Source organism: Orbicella franksi, chromosome 1 (assembly GCF_964199315.1).
Source record: "Orbicella franksi chromosome 1, jaOrbFran1.1, whole genome shotgun sequence".
Taxonomy (NCBI): domain Eukaryota; kingdom Metazoa; phylum Cnidaria; class Anthozoa; order Scleractinia; family Merulinidae; genus Orbicella; species Orbicella franksi.
The window spans coordinates 35,369,978-35,385,899 of record NC_138145.1 but is presented as its reverse complement, the minus strand read 5'-3'; the positions used below and the strand labels follow the sequence as shown (position 1 = coordinate 35,385,899).

The window sequence follows — 15,922 nt, the reverse complement described above, 5'->3', positions numbered from 1 at the left end:
TCACTACTACAAAGTATTATACTATATCTGATTTCTAGGTAGTTATATTAATACCTACCATTCCCTTTGCTATTTGCCAAGCAAAGGAAAACAGCTTTTGAGTAGTAAAGCTGTCTGCTTCTTCGTCGTCATCATCATAATCAGTATTTTCAGTTGATATCAACATGGCGGAATCGTTGCTGTTCCCCTGTGATGTCGATGGCATCGGTAGCACTTCTATTTTTTTCTGATCCAGAAAATTGCTACTGTTTTCTTCCTCTTCATTGTCATCATCATCAATATTCTCAATTGATATCAGTATTGTGGAAGCGTTGCTGTTTCCCTGTGATGTCGCTGACATTGGCAGCAGTTCCATTCTTTCGAGATCCAGAGTATCTTCTTCTTTGTCATCGTCATCATCAGTAATTTCAGTTGATATCAGTATGGTGGAAGGGTTGCTGTCTCTCTGTGATGTCAATAGCATGGGCAGCAGTTCCATGCTTTGCTGATCCAGTAAATAGTTGTTGTTTTCTTCCTCTTCCTCGCCCTCATCATCATCATCACCTTTATCTTCACTTGATATCAATATGGCGGCAGCGTTGCTGTTTTCCTGTGACGTCGATGGTATCGGCATTAGTTCGATGTTTTCCTGATCCAATAAATCATTACTTCTTTCCTGAATAAAGAAGGCAGGAAAAAGAACATAACCTAACAAGTAACGATAGTAAACTAAGCGCTTGTAAATTATTTGCCATGCTTATTTCAAACCTAATGCAGCGCAATAAAAACACTAAACTTTGTGAGTTTTTCTTATATTGATTAGAAAACATTTGTAGTAATATGTCGAAGGTGTGCTTGCTATACAATTGTTTTGACAGGTTACAATACCCAGATTGTGATATTTTTTCTCAGTTTTAATTTTGGTTTCAGTGTTTGTTTTTTTACATTTCTTCCACTACTGCTCTAGCTTTAGCATTTTAATACATCATCATACTTTTTACAAGATATCTAATGCTTTTGATTTTTACTGCCAGTCTGGCTATGTTGACATAACTAATCTCATCATATTTGGCACATTGAAGTTTCATTACCTCACATGTACGTTACGTTTGTAGATACCAAATAACAATTCCATGTTATAATCTTCGCAAAATGTAGTTTTAAGAGCTAAAACTGCCATGGAAATAAACAATAAAAAAGCAAACACTTTCGCTTTTCAACTACTTACTTCAGCAAGATTCTCAGCGAAAAGGGTTGATGACTTTAAAGTAGCATCTAAACGCTCTAGTCCATATCTGCCATCCATACCTCCATCCTGCTATTTAAATGCATTAAAATGATCACGTTTTAATATTTTTCTTACATCTGTCAACTTTTCTTTCAACGCGGAATGAAATACTCCTTCAAAATTTCCTATTGAAATTTTGACGTCAGGGCTAAAGTATTTTTCCAAAACAAATTTGAAGAGAATCTTTGCTTACAGCATTATATCAAGGTTGACGATAATCTATTGTAAAGTAGTATTCAAGCTGTGTCTTACATGTACCTGAGAAAGCTGTCCAGAAGTTATGATGATTTCTTTGTTAACTTGGAAACCGCCAGGAATAGCCAAGGCCCGATTTTCATCCTGAAGGTCTCCTTCTCCCTGATAAAATACGCATTATAAGTTAAATATTTTACATAATGTAATTCATATTGATATTTTTATATATTCACTCGCCCATTCCTTTGTTCATTCATCTAATCCATTCAATCATTTGTCCTTCCCTTTGTCCTTACCCTATTCCTTCTTTCCTTCACTCCTTCCTTCCTTCCTCCCTCCCTCCCTCCCTCCCTCCCTCCCTTCCTCCCTTCCTTCCTCCCTCCCTTCCTTCCTTCCTTCCTTCCTTCCTTCCATCATCCAACCAACCACCAATTCTCCTACTAACCCCCTCCTCACCGATCAATACACCCTGGCAGTCAGCTATGTGACATATCAATAGACAGAATATTTCCTTTTAAGCCTTAGATATTTGATTGCAGATATACAAGATACACTATTAAACACTCCCCATCCCTCAAGTTACATACTGGTGGAGTCAAAGACCTCAGAACTTTTAGTCACAACTCCATCACACCACTCACATTCTTGAAGTTCAAACTGACATATCTGCCATCAGAATAGGGTTTAATGTAAGGCACCTACTTGCAATTGGTCACATTCACTCACTTCTTTTTGAGCATTAAATATTTTCTTGTCTTCGTAACATTTCTTCTCCTCGTTACCCCCAGTGCCTTGGTTTCGATTGATCTAGAGTACAATGAACACAATTAGGTCATAAATTACCATGTTGGTCTAAACGTGGAGGCAATTAAGTTTAAAGATGATGGCTGAAAAGTACTTTTTTTTTTATTAACTGGAAATTTTGTTATGTTTAGAACCCAACACAGCCTACTTGGGAGACATCTAGCCATTGAAAATCCTATAGCTTCATGTTAAACTGTGAGCTTTGATAGACTGGCAAGAGCCACATATAATTAGCACAAACTATCTCGTGAAGTCACTCTCACTGTCTTTTAAAACACTTGGGGCAACGTCAAATTGATTAAATATTCCTTTGAAAAACATCTTACCGATCGCCTCCCGCATCGTAACCACTGCAACAGATCACCAAACGGAACGTACTCTATCACCAGGAACTTGTGCTCCTGCAAAGTGCAACAACCAACCAGGGATACAATATTCTGGTGTGCACCCAACAGCTTCATCTGTTCTATTTCCTGCAAGAACTCTTCTTTTTGTTCTTTGCTCAGATCATCTAGACACAAATGATGTAGTTAAATTCCTATTTGCTACGAATAAAACATTTTAAAACCAGATTCAAAAATCAATCAGCCATCTATTAGGCTTTGCTTCAGTCACAGTCTGAATACATTCTGACAGAAAATTCAATTGCGTTTCATGCTCAGGACTACCCGCTGTCCAATACAGGGATAATGGGACATGAAAACAACATTTTATGGCTGATTTGTTTTAATTATATCCACACTATAAAGGGAAATGGCTCAGTTGTGTCGTTCGTAATGTCACCTCAAGCTTAAGACTGGGGAGATACAACTTGTGATCTGATTGCAAAAGACCAGATGCGACTGATCTGAAAATGGTTAATGCGTCAGTCAATTCCAGCAGTGCCCATCGCCCGCCCCCCCTCCCCCCCCCCCCAGGCTATCCCCTGGGCATTAACATTTTTGGGTGGGGACACATAAGCTGTCTCAATAAGCATACATATAAAAATACACATAAGCTGTCTAAATGCCCTGGGGTGGGGAGGAAGAAAGAGGGCAAATGCCCCGCCTGGGGGATCATCGCCTTCCAACACCTCTGCAGTTTTTTTAGCGGAGCTTCGGCGGCCTGAAATGCCGCCAAGGGGGGCCCCATACTCACACAGAAAAGAAAAGGAAACTTATGAGTTGATTTTCTCATGGTTATCATGGCTAGCGGTATTGCTCATGGGCGCGTTCGCACGATGGCGACGATGACGGAATCGCGCAAAATGGCAGCCATACTCCAAAAAATAGGCTGACAGAGACATGCAGCCTTAGTTTACCGCGTATTTCTTTAATATTGGACATCCATGTTATGATCAATTGACACCTGTCAAAATGAGGTATCCACTGACCAGTATCACATGACCATATCACGGGCTTAAGTTTACAACTTAATGAGGTTGAAAGCCGGTTAACGCTAGCCCAGGATTAGAAGTTAACCAAATAATAACTTTTTCTTCTATACAAATGCTTTTTACTGCTTTGTTTTGTGTATATGGTGGTTATTAAAGCTCAAAACAGAAGGTCACTGCTGGAATTGACTGATGCATAAGTATTTGCATATCACTGTGAATTTTAAAAATCTTTTTCGGGTGTATTTTAAAGACACTGGACCTACCCAATTAGCAAGTTGTGTAACGATTCGCCCTTTTATACATGATTTTGCATGATGATTGCAATTACCTTGCAGTTCTTTAACAGCAACCACCTGGCATGGCTCCTCGGGCTTCAGTGTTTTTTCAGTGTCAAACACTTCTATTCCAACTCGTCTCTTTAGAGTTGCTTTGTAAACCACACCAAACGCTCCTCGACCCAGCTCTTCCTTATGTTCTATTTGTTCGGGAAGAAGTTCCCACTTGTCAAACGCGATAATTTCGCGAGCTGAACGAGCTGATCTGTGGAACGATGGGAAAATAGTTTAAACACAAAAAGAGTTGTTATCAAGTAGTATAGCAGACTAGGCTATTATTTTACTTAAATCTTGCTGCTTAAAAGATGAACGTCTTAGAGCTTGGCGTTGAACTCAGCCATTCTGCATTCTGCCAATAAAGTTCCAAATTGGATACCAAGTTTTGCAATGGTAAAGACTGCAGTTAAGCATATACCATCAAAGCTACCCTGGCTTTTGAGTGAGAGGTATTGTTATTTCCTCTAGATAACATGCTAGTCCATTGCAGGCTACCTCCACACATTTCTTCAGGTTGACCTGGCACTTTGGCGTCATCCATTTTAAACTGATATCCTAAGCTGGAGAGATTCACAAATAGATTTCTTACTCAGGAACACAACACAGTGACCCTAGCCAACATACGAACATGGACCGCCAGCAGATCCCGGGTCCAACGCACTTAGGTAGTTAGTTGGGGTACAGCAAATGGTGCAGCACGAAAACTGGCGAGCTAAAGAAGGAGAGAGGGGCTTGGTGCGAGGAGTAAAAGATTGTTCTCTGGCTTTCCCGTACCACATGGGCTCAATTTTCAGATCCTGAGTCCAGCGCGCTTAGGTAGTTAGTTGGGGTACAGCACGAAAAATAGCGAGCGAAAGAAGGAGAGAGGGGCTTGGTGAGAGGAGTGAACGATTGTTCTCGGGCTTTCCCGTACCACATAAGCTCGCTTTTCAGCCGTTTTGGGAATGCAGTTGTGTATCCTCCTCCTAAGGGGCAAGGAACGCGGGCTCACAAAACGGCTGGAAATATCGAGCCTACGTACCACACTCCTTTCTTATTTTTTCTGTCTCTGTTTTTTCCCCCACTGCTCCCCAACTAACCAGTGGGCCACTGCGCCTCCCATCATTTTGCCAAATCATTTCAGATCCGATTTCTTGTCTGAACATCATATTTCAAAGTTAAACTATGTTTGTCTTGTGGTACGCATATGTTATATATGTAGGGTCAATTTATAATAGTAAGGTTTTCTTTGCTCTTAAGTGAATAAATTTACGCAAAAAAGAGGCAAGGTCTCCATTACTTCTCAAAACAGCGCCTGCTGAGAATGGAACCAGCTGTAATTAACTTATAGATGCAGCTTTTAGCTGTAAAATGCTATAACATTCAGAATCTCTCCTGTTAATTGTCCCACTTTTGCAATAACCAACGAATTTATCATGTTACATCCTAAGTATGAGGTAACAACAACAGTGAATAACCTTTTGATTCGCTTGTGACGAGACCGTCTGTGGCACCAGAAACCTACAATAAAACATAGCACCAGCAACAGAATAAAGGCGATTCCAGATGAGATGTAAATCATCCTTTCATTGGAGATCGCGGTTTCTTGTGTTGGTTCACCAGAATTCCTTTCCATAGGGACTGAAAAAGGATAATAAATTTCTATCTTAAGGTGGCTGGGAGTTTAAATAATGTTTGAGGACTACATTGGAAATAACTGGATGATCAACATTCCGAAGGCTGCCATAATTGGAGGAAGTCATAACTCCAATTTGTAAAATTGAATTTTTTTACTAAATGAAAAAGTGTGTCGTCCTGTTTTGCTTTAATTATATCGCGCTTGCAGCTGTCCACAGTTCATGATAATTGAGACTACTAGTACTGTTGAAAATGAAAGACATGGAAATATATAGACTGTAAAAAAAGAGAAAATATTGCAAGCAAATTTTTGCAGTTTTCCAGCGTTTAGTAAAAAAAAATTAGTAAAAATCCAAGGTGGGAGATCCATTCTATGACAGGGTCCTCCTAGAAGAAAGTTTGGGACGTGTTATAAAACGTACAAGATTTATGGTCAGTAATGACTTTAATACTCCAAGAGTAACGGAGTGTTGGCCTCAAGAGCCTCTCCCCCTTCCCCACGATCCCCCATCGGTCAAAGAAGACCTCAAAAAGTCCATTAGCCGGGTCTGCATAGGGCCAAGAGTATCTGCGAGCCTGTGACTTCAGACGCCACAAGTTCATGACCTTTTAAATGTTCTTTCAAACATTATAATTTTATTAAAAAATTATATTAAAGCTTAGTAAATCGGCGATTGTTGGCGAATTTTACACGTATTCATCGATAAATCAGCGTTTTCTATGCAAATTTAAATTATCTACCTTGCTATGCTAGGCATGATCTTCCTTGATTTCGTTTTTAGAAGATATAAATGATCAAAAGTCGAATTTTCTTGAAAAAAAATGACCTTTGACCCTAACAACCTTTTTCCACAAAAACTTGGACGTTCATTCCAAATGTGAGAGTATGGAAATAATTGAACTGCATCTAAAACTCGTTCTTGTTAAACGATCTTGCTAAAAACCGCCAATAATTCGTCAAATATTTGTTATTTTCCGCTAAACATCACTTGATATGTCACGTGACCCGTCAGAAGTACCAAATCTTCCTCAAAATGCTAAGGACGTTAAAACCTACCTGGGTGCTAAATTTGGTTCCATTGTCACTTGTGTCTTTGGACATGATATCAAATAAATTATTTTAACCAGTAAAGGTCTTTGATCCAGTCCTTAAACTGCTTGAGGAGGGAGATAAACTTGGCGAACTTGATAAGCTTAATCAGCTTCTTTATCGTCCCACCCGAGTAAAAAAAAAAAAGGCTGATGACACCGAGGCTGGTGAAACCAGAGTGAAGATTAACCGATATCCTCTTTGTTCAACCTAGTTGGTTGACTTGGTTTCCAGTCACTAGAAGACCTTAAAAAGCCAAAAAGCCCGGTCTGGATACGGTTAAAGAGAATCCGCGAACTTGTGGCTAAAGACGCCAAATTTTTATGGCAATGTTTAAATTCATTACAACTTATTGAAAATTATCATGTTCAAGAGACATTATCTCTTACCAGACTATTACTCTTAGTTTTGCAGAAAACTTGTGTTCCAGTTTTTCTCGTGGAAATGAAATGCGGTCAGGAATCCTTTAGGGATATAAGGCGAGATTGCTGTCATCATTTTGTTAGCGAACGGGAATTTGGGCGTGATGCCCAACGAGTTTGCCAAGCAGAAAGGTCTCTGATGAGTCCCTTGGCCGGGACGAAACGAGCTGCGTATGTATTATCATAAATAACCGTCAACTTTAAATGAAATTTTAGAAATTATTTAAGTGGGAGATGAACTTGGTGTACTCTTCAAGTTTCATCAGCTTCTTTATGGTCCCACTTACTGTTTGAAACCGAGGGCAATGAAACCAGAGTGAAAGTTAGCAGATATCCTCTTTGCTCAATCTCTCCGTCTGAAAGAAATATTATTTCCACTTTGTCTCCAGTCACAAGAAGATTTGTACCGGTCTTGTTACCACAATACACACCAAGTATTTTGCCCATTCCGTCGTTGATTTTCAAAAAGTCTTTGCTACAAAGAAAAATAAATGATGTTTCGCACCAAACCACTAAAACTGAGTAACTTGTGATACTCGTAAGCAATCGAAAAATCAGATATATAATTAAAAACTACATACTACCATGGCTCCTGATACTACCTGGAATTAAGAATTTCCATGCTTTAGGATGCATTATCGAATTATGATGCACGTGGGAAGAAGCATAAGAGTTGCTTGAGGGACAGCAGAGCTAGAGCAACTAGCTTCTTGAGTGCTCTCTAACCAAAATGATGTGTTCGAACACGAGATGAATTGTCATGACTAACTTTTGAACCAAAAACAGTTAAAAATAAAAGAAAATGATAACCTACAAATGCAGGGATGCAGTCGCAAATGATATCCCTTATTCTATGGCTTGACAGGCAATACGAGCAGACATTTCACTCCAGTCGTTGCTCTCAAATACTACGCAACTCGCAAAATATCTGCGCGAATTATCTGTCGAGCCAGCAGAAAATAGGTAACTATACATAATACAAAACGTGCAGCTGACTGTTCACAGAAAGTCGTTATAGCACTGAGCCTTAAAGAAGGTATGCTTACACGCACAAAATTGTAGCAGGCTTTGGACAGCCCACATATGCTTTGGTATAGACAATCGAATCAGTCTAAGTAGATGGATAGAGAGTTGGATCTCAGTTATCAGTTTTCCGTTTTCGCCTATCAGAGAATTTTGCAGATCTCAGATCTCAGTAGTAAGTTGAAAAAGACGTCAATCCGATTATCAGCTAACAGTTAAAGCCACCCAGATGCTGCGAGGAAAATTTAGAGATCATAAGGGAAAAGAACTATCCGCACTTATTTTCACCCGCCAGTATTTTTGCGTTAATTTTCGAGAATTGACAAAACTCGCAAAACTTAAGACTTGTAAACAAAACACCTGGCGAATTTTACACTCTCAAAGTTTAATACTCTACACGAAAATGGCGTCCATTAAAGCTGAATCATTTTTTCTGATCAGTTCTTTCAGGTCTCGTCCACACCATGCCGGTGAAATTTGAAAGCGTAGCTGTATTTCTGTGGTTAGGCCTACCGTTTACACTAATCCATCACAAAAACGGTACTTATCCAAAACGCTCTTCAAACCAGAGGAATTTAACTAAAACGCTGGCTTCGCACTACATGAAAATGACAAGATTTCCTTTTTTGGCGATTTATTCAGAATACGGTCCAGTTATGAAAGCATAAGAAAGGGGTACCTTTTTTCAATTAAAAGTATACGAAAGGAGTACCTTTTCTGTCAAAATGGTATAAAAAACTGTAAGGGGTTGGACCTCGGGGCGGAGCCTCCCCGTATAAAACTTTGTAAAGAACCTCCACCCCCACTCCTCCCCCTTCCCTCCCCGAAGCGATCTTTACAGCAACGAAATAGAATGATCAAATTTTGAAACAAAAACAGTTCAGAAATGAAAATGATAACCTTGAAATACAGGGATGCATTCACAAATTATTATTATACAACAGGTTGATCAAGCCCCTGAACATACAGTAGTGCTCAAGTTACGCAACAGTCCAAATTTAAGGATTTGGTTTGGAAAAATGGTTATATTCTTAAGCCTAAAAAAATACGAAGAAGTATGAATAAAGGTAACCTTACCTTGCTTCAGGTGTGTGTTTCCTTAGTTCCCTTGAGGTTTCCAGGCCAATTTATTGCAATTTAGGTGATTTTTAGAATATATAGAGGAAAAAGCAGTGAAGCTAAAACCTCCTAAATTGCAATAAAACAGCTTAGAAACCTCACGGGAACCAAGTCTCAAACAAATCATTAAATCTGGACTGTTGCATAACCTGAGTACTACTGTATGTACAGGGACGCTCATTTGGAATCTTGGGCCACCCCTGATTATACTATAATTTAGCACAGCCAACGAGCAGGAGTAATATTTCATATGCCCCAACCCCTGGAGCAAATGTCCGCCTTTTGTCCCGGGGGGGGAAGAGTACTGCAAATTAATGAACTTAGTGTCTATCAGATCAAGAGAAACATTTCTGGTCCCCCATTCAAGTAGACTTCTAAAATCTTATTACTAATAAACATAATTGGGACCATCGAAAAGGGACTTAGATTCACTAATAACAGAGTATTTACAAATAAAGCTCAAGAAAGCTGATAAGGCTATGTTCCAATTGGACAAATGCATAGATCCAGAATAGATAGAAATTCATCCGAAGAGTAACGCCATCACATGACTCAACTCCACATTAGATAAATGTAGCTGATATACTCGATCATCACAGCTATATTACTTACCGGCAATGTTTACTTTCTTCCACATCAAAATCCTGAAAGTAAATGTTCATCGACCAGCCTTCTGGAATAGGATATGTGGATACATTGTCTGTATTCCTTGGGTAGCTGACAGGATATCCTTCACTGGTCAGAAAGCCGATCTCTGGGCGATATTCTGTTAATACAAAGACGGTTTTCGTATGTTTCTTCAACGTAACAAGACGCACACTTTAACCGACATTTTAGGGGAATGGACAGTTATTAACAAAGGCCTAGCAAAAAAATCTCCCAGCTTAATTTAAACCAAACTTGATATGACTTGAAGGATGAGAATTCATGTTTACTTTATTCGATTGTAATATAATAAAGTTGAGTATAGAATGGGATAAAACTGTTCTCATGGACGTCTTCAGAGTTTGGATATCGAGCTTTAGATTTAGCAATTAACTACTTTTCCCGTGTTTAGCCTCGTCTAGACACATGAGGGGCCGAGAGAATTCCAGATAGTTACTCAAACCCAAGACGCAGGTCAAGGGTTTGCAAAACTGCTGAGAATTCTTTCAACTCCCTAAGTGTTTACGTGCGAATCTAAAACGTGATGAGAAACCGTGTTTACATACGCTCATTTAAACACGCCTATCGACCAATCAATGGGAGCGTGCGTACTATCCCAGTTATTTTATAAAATCTCTTTTAGAAGTAATTATTTGGCCATTTCTACAAGTCATTGACTCCTGACTCCCAGCATTGTCCAGAGGGGGAGGGGGAGTAAATTGGATTCTGGTTTTTATGGAAAAATAACAGTGTCTCAAACGTTATGGTCAGGATTGAGGGCATTCAAGATATGTCCTTAAGTGCGATCACTGCATAAGATGTCAGTTAAATCATGAGATGCTATGGCCAACAAATAGTCAGAAAGAACTCTTTGATAACAATATGGACAGCATGAAGCTTCACTTAAAGTTATAGCTCCCAACCCATCGGTTTTGGCAGTACAGGGGCTTAGCGCATTGGACCCAGAGGGCCATCACAGGGCGTTTTCCGGAAGTTTACCTGGGACTGACTCTCAAACATTGTACTTTATTTGACAAGAAAAGAGAGATTAGACAAGAAAAAACTCTTACTTGTGAAATTGACTTGGAGTTCTTTCATGTCAGTTCCATACTGGTTGATGGCCTGGCAGGTGTAGTTTCCATCCTTGTCCAGACGGATGGTTGCAGTGTTTGTTGTATTCACCAGTACTGTAGAGTTCCGTATCAGTGCTGTGTATATTGGAGGAGTTCCTCTGGCTGAACATGACAGCATGCCTCCTTGTATTGCTAACAGAGCAGCTGGGAATGTTACCGTTGGTGGAACTAATCGGTTAGAAATAAAAGCCTTTTACCCTTAATGTTTATTGACTGACCATGTTTGCTAACATTAATTTTAAACAAATCACATCTTGCTGTAAGAGAGGCACAGATTACATCAAAACATGGTTTTAGTTGACACAATGATGCACACATGTATTTATATTTGTGGAGTAAGGTCAAGGTGCGTGCTCAAAACAACCCATGAGAGAATTCTAAAAGGTGGCCAACAGCCTTAAAAAGATACTGCGTGTCACTTTTAGCGTGTGAACGTACGTGCACACTTATTTTCAGACGACGTGAAACAACAGAAATTACGAAATCCGTTTACTCTTACAGGCTTGTCTGCTCTCGATATTCTCCGGTTCTATTAATCATTCTTTTGTCCTCTGCGAGACATTGTTTTGCGAAGTGGTATCCTGAAACGGGTGTCTGTTACCTCTTGCAAAGTTGTCCAATAACGGGAGTTTTATCAACTAAGGAACAGACCGTTAGAAAAGTGATGGGGAGGGGGGGGGGGGGGTGGGGAAAAAACCCCAAAAAAATTCATGCAAGGGAAAATGCCAAGAAAAAAAATTTGTGCAAAGAAGATAAAGAAAAAAAAACTCATGCAGAAGAAAGGTCCAATTGTGACTTTTATTTAATATATAAAATTTGCCAGTGTCTATTAGAAATAATTCTTATTCAAAATATTCTTGGGGCCTTACCTCAGGCCCTGCTATATTATTATTAATAAATAAAGATGTCTAACAGTGTACTGAAGTGTTTTCCTCACACTGCATGAAATGACAAATATAAGGTGACATAAATTAATTCATACTACAATAGCCAGAAATGTCATTCAGAAATCAACAATATTACCAGGCACAATATGAATAAACAAAAATCACTTTCTCCTTATTGAAAGGAGACAATTAGATCCTTGATTTTGTTTTAAACTGCAGCTAGTGTACCTACAACATACACTGATCGTGAGCGGACACGGAATGGTACTCGACCAAAACACTTCAAAATCGGCAAAACGGTAAACTCTAAATGGCACAAAACTCTCTAATTCTCTTTTAATTTAATGTACATGAACTTCTCATAACCAACAATAGTAGGGAAGTGTTTTCTTGGCTCAAAAGCACAACTTGTATTAATTGACCAAAGTAAACGTTCAACATATATAAAGGCAGCTATACCCCCAGTCCTTCTTCAATTGGACATTATATGACTTAGTTTTATTAATCAGTTACGTGTACATTTAATTTTTAATTATGTTATGCCAATTTCTGGCATGTTTTTGATAATGTACTTAATACATATGTCCTTTTTTATTCATTAAAGGCAAACCATTCAATCCTACTGTTCCCCACCTCCCTCCCCCATCACTTTTCTAATGGTCTGTCCCTAAGGAAATCATCGGGGAGGGTAACGAGACAATGATTTCGAGAAAATGTGCATATTGTTTTTCAGTTACCTTGTATTATCGATGTTTGTATATGTGTCTCGTTCAGTGCGACATCGTACACCTTCATTTCCGCGATTTTCCCTTTGAAATAGCTATTAACAACCCCCATTCGAACTTTCTGGGAGGCGCTTGCAACCTCATAACCTGTGCCAATGTTTTGCCAGGCTCTCAAATGACCGTTGATATACAGCGAGTTATTTCTGCTGTTGTGATCGTAACTTGCTGCAACATGAACCCACTCTCCAGCTGGAAGAACCTCAGTTGTTATACTTGTAGCCAGTGTTTGAAAAGAGTGAAGTTTGACGATTTGAGCAAAGAATCTGAATTTGCCGTTGTAAATCGAGATACAGATAGTGTTACAAAAAGATCCATAGCTGAATAGTGGTCCATCTTGGCCTCCGGGTTGAACCCAGCACATCAGTGTGATTGAGAACCGAGTGTTCAGGCCCCCTTCATTCGGAAACTCGATGTAGCTGCTTGCAGTGCCATGAAACATGTACGCTCCGCCTGGTTTGTTGTAGGGTCCATTTGTAATTGCAACATCTCCCAGGGTTCCCCTTAGTTGCCTGTTCTCTTTTTCTGTGGCTTTATAGCGAGCATTCAAGGGGTAGAAGGCGATAGGTTCTGGAACAGCTAAGAGTAAAAAATAAACCTTTTTTTACATCGCCAGAAATAACATGAAAATACCATAGCAGTAGAAACATTCTATAGGACAAGAATTTCCGAGTTGGTTTTCTATGGTCATTTTAACCCGCCTTTTGGAGTTAACCATTTGGTGGCGAATCTGCTTCTGCACGGGACTCATATGGCCTCAAAGGTAGCTAACAGCTGACCACATGAAAAAAGTGAACTTTTTTTCCCGGAGACCCTACCACTCGACACAAGGGTCCTGGGTGTTATATCATGAACACTTTCCTATTATTGGACTAGAACGTATCACGTGACTTGCCCCAAAACTGCCTAACTCCCGATGGCTAGCCTGCGTAGCTGCGGGATTTTGTGCGTAAGAGCTTTTGGTTTTAGCGGCGAAACCGAGAGTGAACGCGAGTGGCAAAGCCACGAGGGAATTGGTGAGGAGTCAAGTTAAATTTCACTCGTTAGCTTAGGATCACTCGCTCACAAATCCCGCCACCTAAGCAGGCTACCCCATGCAGCTTGAACCTGGTAATCTCACTTAGCAAGGAATGGAAGGCCTTTCGAGTTTCTGGAGGGGGACAAAGTTTTTGTTAATTATTCCTTACGTGTTCAAGATAAAAACTCCTTTGGGCACTCACTTGGGCACTCATATTTCACTTGTCTTAAGGGAGGCTATCTCGAGGTAAAATTCGAGAATTCAAAGCTTTGTAGCATGTGTTGCAAAATTTCAAATTTGTATCGTTTTTCAAAGTCATTATCTATGTCTATAGATATCGTGCAATCGTTATTCATTGTATTGATTGATTATCTGTATCAACTTCTATCGTCCCCAGCAGTCACTCATACAGATACATGCGTACTCGCTCTAATCAGTTTTGGTTTTATAGTTGTTGGAGAAATATCCCTCTTCTGTGCCTCAACACGTTTTAAAGCGATTATCTCAGTCATAAAAGCATCAAACTCATTATCAATTATCATTTCTTACAGGGTGGCACAACAGCTGAGAACTCCATCAGAAATCCTCTGTTTTGAATTTTGCTGTTTGAGTGGAATCTAATCAAGGCATAATTTCCAGATACAAGAACTGTCTTTCCAGTCATGTGACCACAGTACTTGCCAAACACCCGGCTCTTCTCATTGGTAATCTGTAAATAATCTCGGCTACAAAGAAATGAAACATAAACAAGTGACATTCTTTAACAAAGGGTCATTTCAACCTGGAACCTAGATTATTCGTTCCCCTACTAGCACTCGAGAATCGAGCAAACCCTGAAAAGCACTTATTAAAAATCTGAAAATATCCCGTTTCCGGTTGAAACGCGCATTCCTAGCTAAAATCATGTGCCTCAATCAGGTTCCCGTTGTTTTATTCTGGTCGCTTTTATTGTTTTGTTTTTTTCTTTTAAACCAATCAAAATCGATCCTGCAACAGAGCTCTCGAGAGTCACTTGCTTGTGCAGAATTGAGCGAAGAATCGAGATACGAGCTTGGAGATCACTAGGAAGTGCATCACGCACGCGCATGTCATATTTATTCCTCCAGCCATTTTCCTTATGAGCGGAGTGTGTACTGAAAAGTCGCGTAATTTCTTACTTGGCAATGTGTTAAGTTAAGTTTAAGAGCACGGTAAGTGTAGCCGACTGTGCTATTGTAGTTTCTCACTTCATTCTCGCGCTATAAAAACTGAGTAAATTTATAGTAGTGTTGTTATGCAAATATTGCGAGGTTTGGTTCAGTGACTTGTATTCTATCATTCATCAGAACCCGAGAACGGCAAGCGCAAAAAGTGTAAAGGTCGGCCGGCACACACTAATAAGGACATGTGGTGGCATCATGAAGCGGGGACCAGCCCCTTCGCGTGTACGCATAGAAGCCATGTTACAGGGACAGTGAGCAAGCTTGTGCAGACGAAGAGGGTATTGGTTCATTTCTTTTTTATAGCGGGGACAGTTGGCAAGAGCAGTGCTCACGATGCGAGAATTAAAACTGGGGCCATTACGTCCCTTCTTCCTTACCGACAAATTCGAACTGGCTGAATTTCATGCAACACTTTGCGTTGTCCTCGCATTATAAATAAATACGTAAGTTAAAAGTAAATGACAATATTAAGAGAGGAAACTACCTCAGCCTTAGCTGGTTTCCAAGCAGGTCCTCTATCCTGGTAGAATTGGAATTTATAATGTTGGTTTTTGTGGAAGAAGGAAAGCCGGAGAACCCGGACAAAAGCCCTCAGAGTAAGGCGAGAACCAACAACAAACTCAACCCACACATGGCACCGGGTCGGAATCGAACGCCAGCCACATTGCTGGGAGGCGATCGCTTTCATCTCTGTGCCATCCCTGCTCCCTTTTACGCGCTAGCAAAACTTTCACACTAGGAAAATGTCGCTGCAACGTGTCTAATGTGTGCAACGTGTTCCCCACTGTGTGCCAATCTTAAGAATCTAGATGACTATCTTTCCTCGCGGTTTCTGTCAAGACTTTATCATGATGACGATAAAAATAAAACATATATCTGGGCGATTTGATGGTTCTGTGTTAACGTGACATAGCACCCTGCTGCAGAGGTCCATGCCACGTGCATGCGTGACGGGCTAATCTCCTAGCCAGGGGTTAGTCAGATGACTTCTAGCCGGTGGGACTGTCTTTG

The 15,922-nt window shown here is 40.0% G+C and overlaps 1 protein-coding gene across 1 annotated transcript in view; it reads right to left on the bottom strand.

The window, feature by feature from the left end:
* Window positions 1-15,922, bottom strand: part of LOC145494996 (uncharacterized) — a 48,797-nt gene that overhangs the window by 17,184 nt on the left and 15,691 nt on the right. The window contains exons 8-19 of the mRNA XM_081474603.1: window positions 14,259-14,434; window positions 12,647-13,270; window positions 10,960-11,190; window positions 9,857-10,010; window positions 7,390-7,577; window positions 6,610-6,682; window positions 4,477-4,533; window positions 3,970-4,181; window positions 2,593-2,777; window positions 2,189-2,269; window positions 1,526-1,624; window positions 59-655 (exon numbers count right to left, since the gene is read on the bottom strand). Coding sequence (XP_081330729.1) covers window positions 59-655; window positions 1,526-1,624; window positions 2,189-2,269; window positions 2,593-2,777; window positions 3,970-4,181; window positions 4,477-4,533; window positions 6,610-6,682; window positions 7,390-7,577; window positions 9,857-10,010; window positions 10,960-11,190; window positions 12,647-13,270; window positions 14,259-14,434 — 2,677 coding nt within the window. The remainder of the gene's footprint in view (window positions 1-58; window positions 656-1,525; window positions 1,625-2,188; window positions 2,270-2,592; window positions 2,778-3,969; window positions 4,182-4,476; window positions 4,534-6,609; window positions 6,683-7,389; window positions 7,578-9,856; window positions 10,011-10,959; window positions 11,191-12,646; window positions 13,271-14,258; window positions 14,435-15,922) is intronic.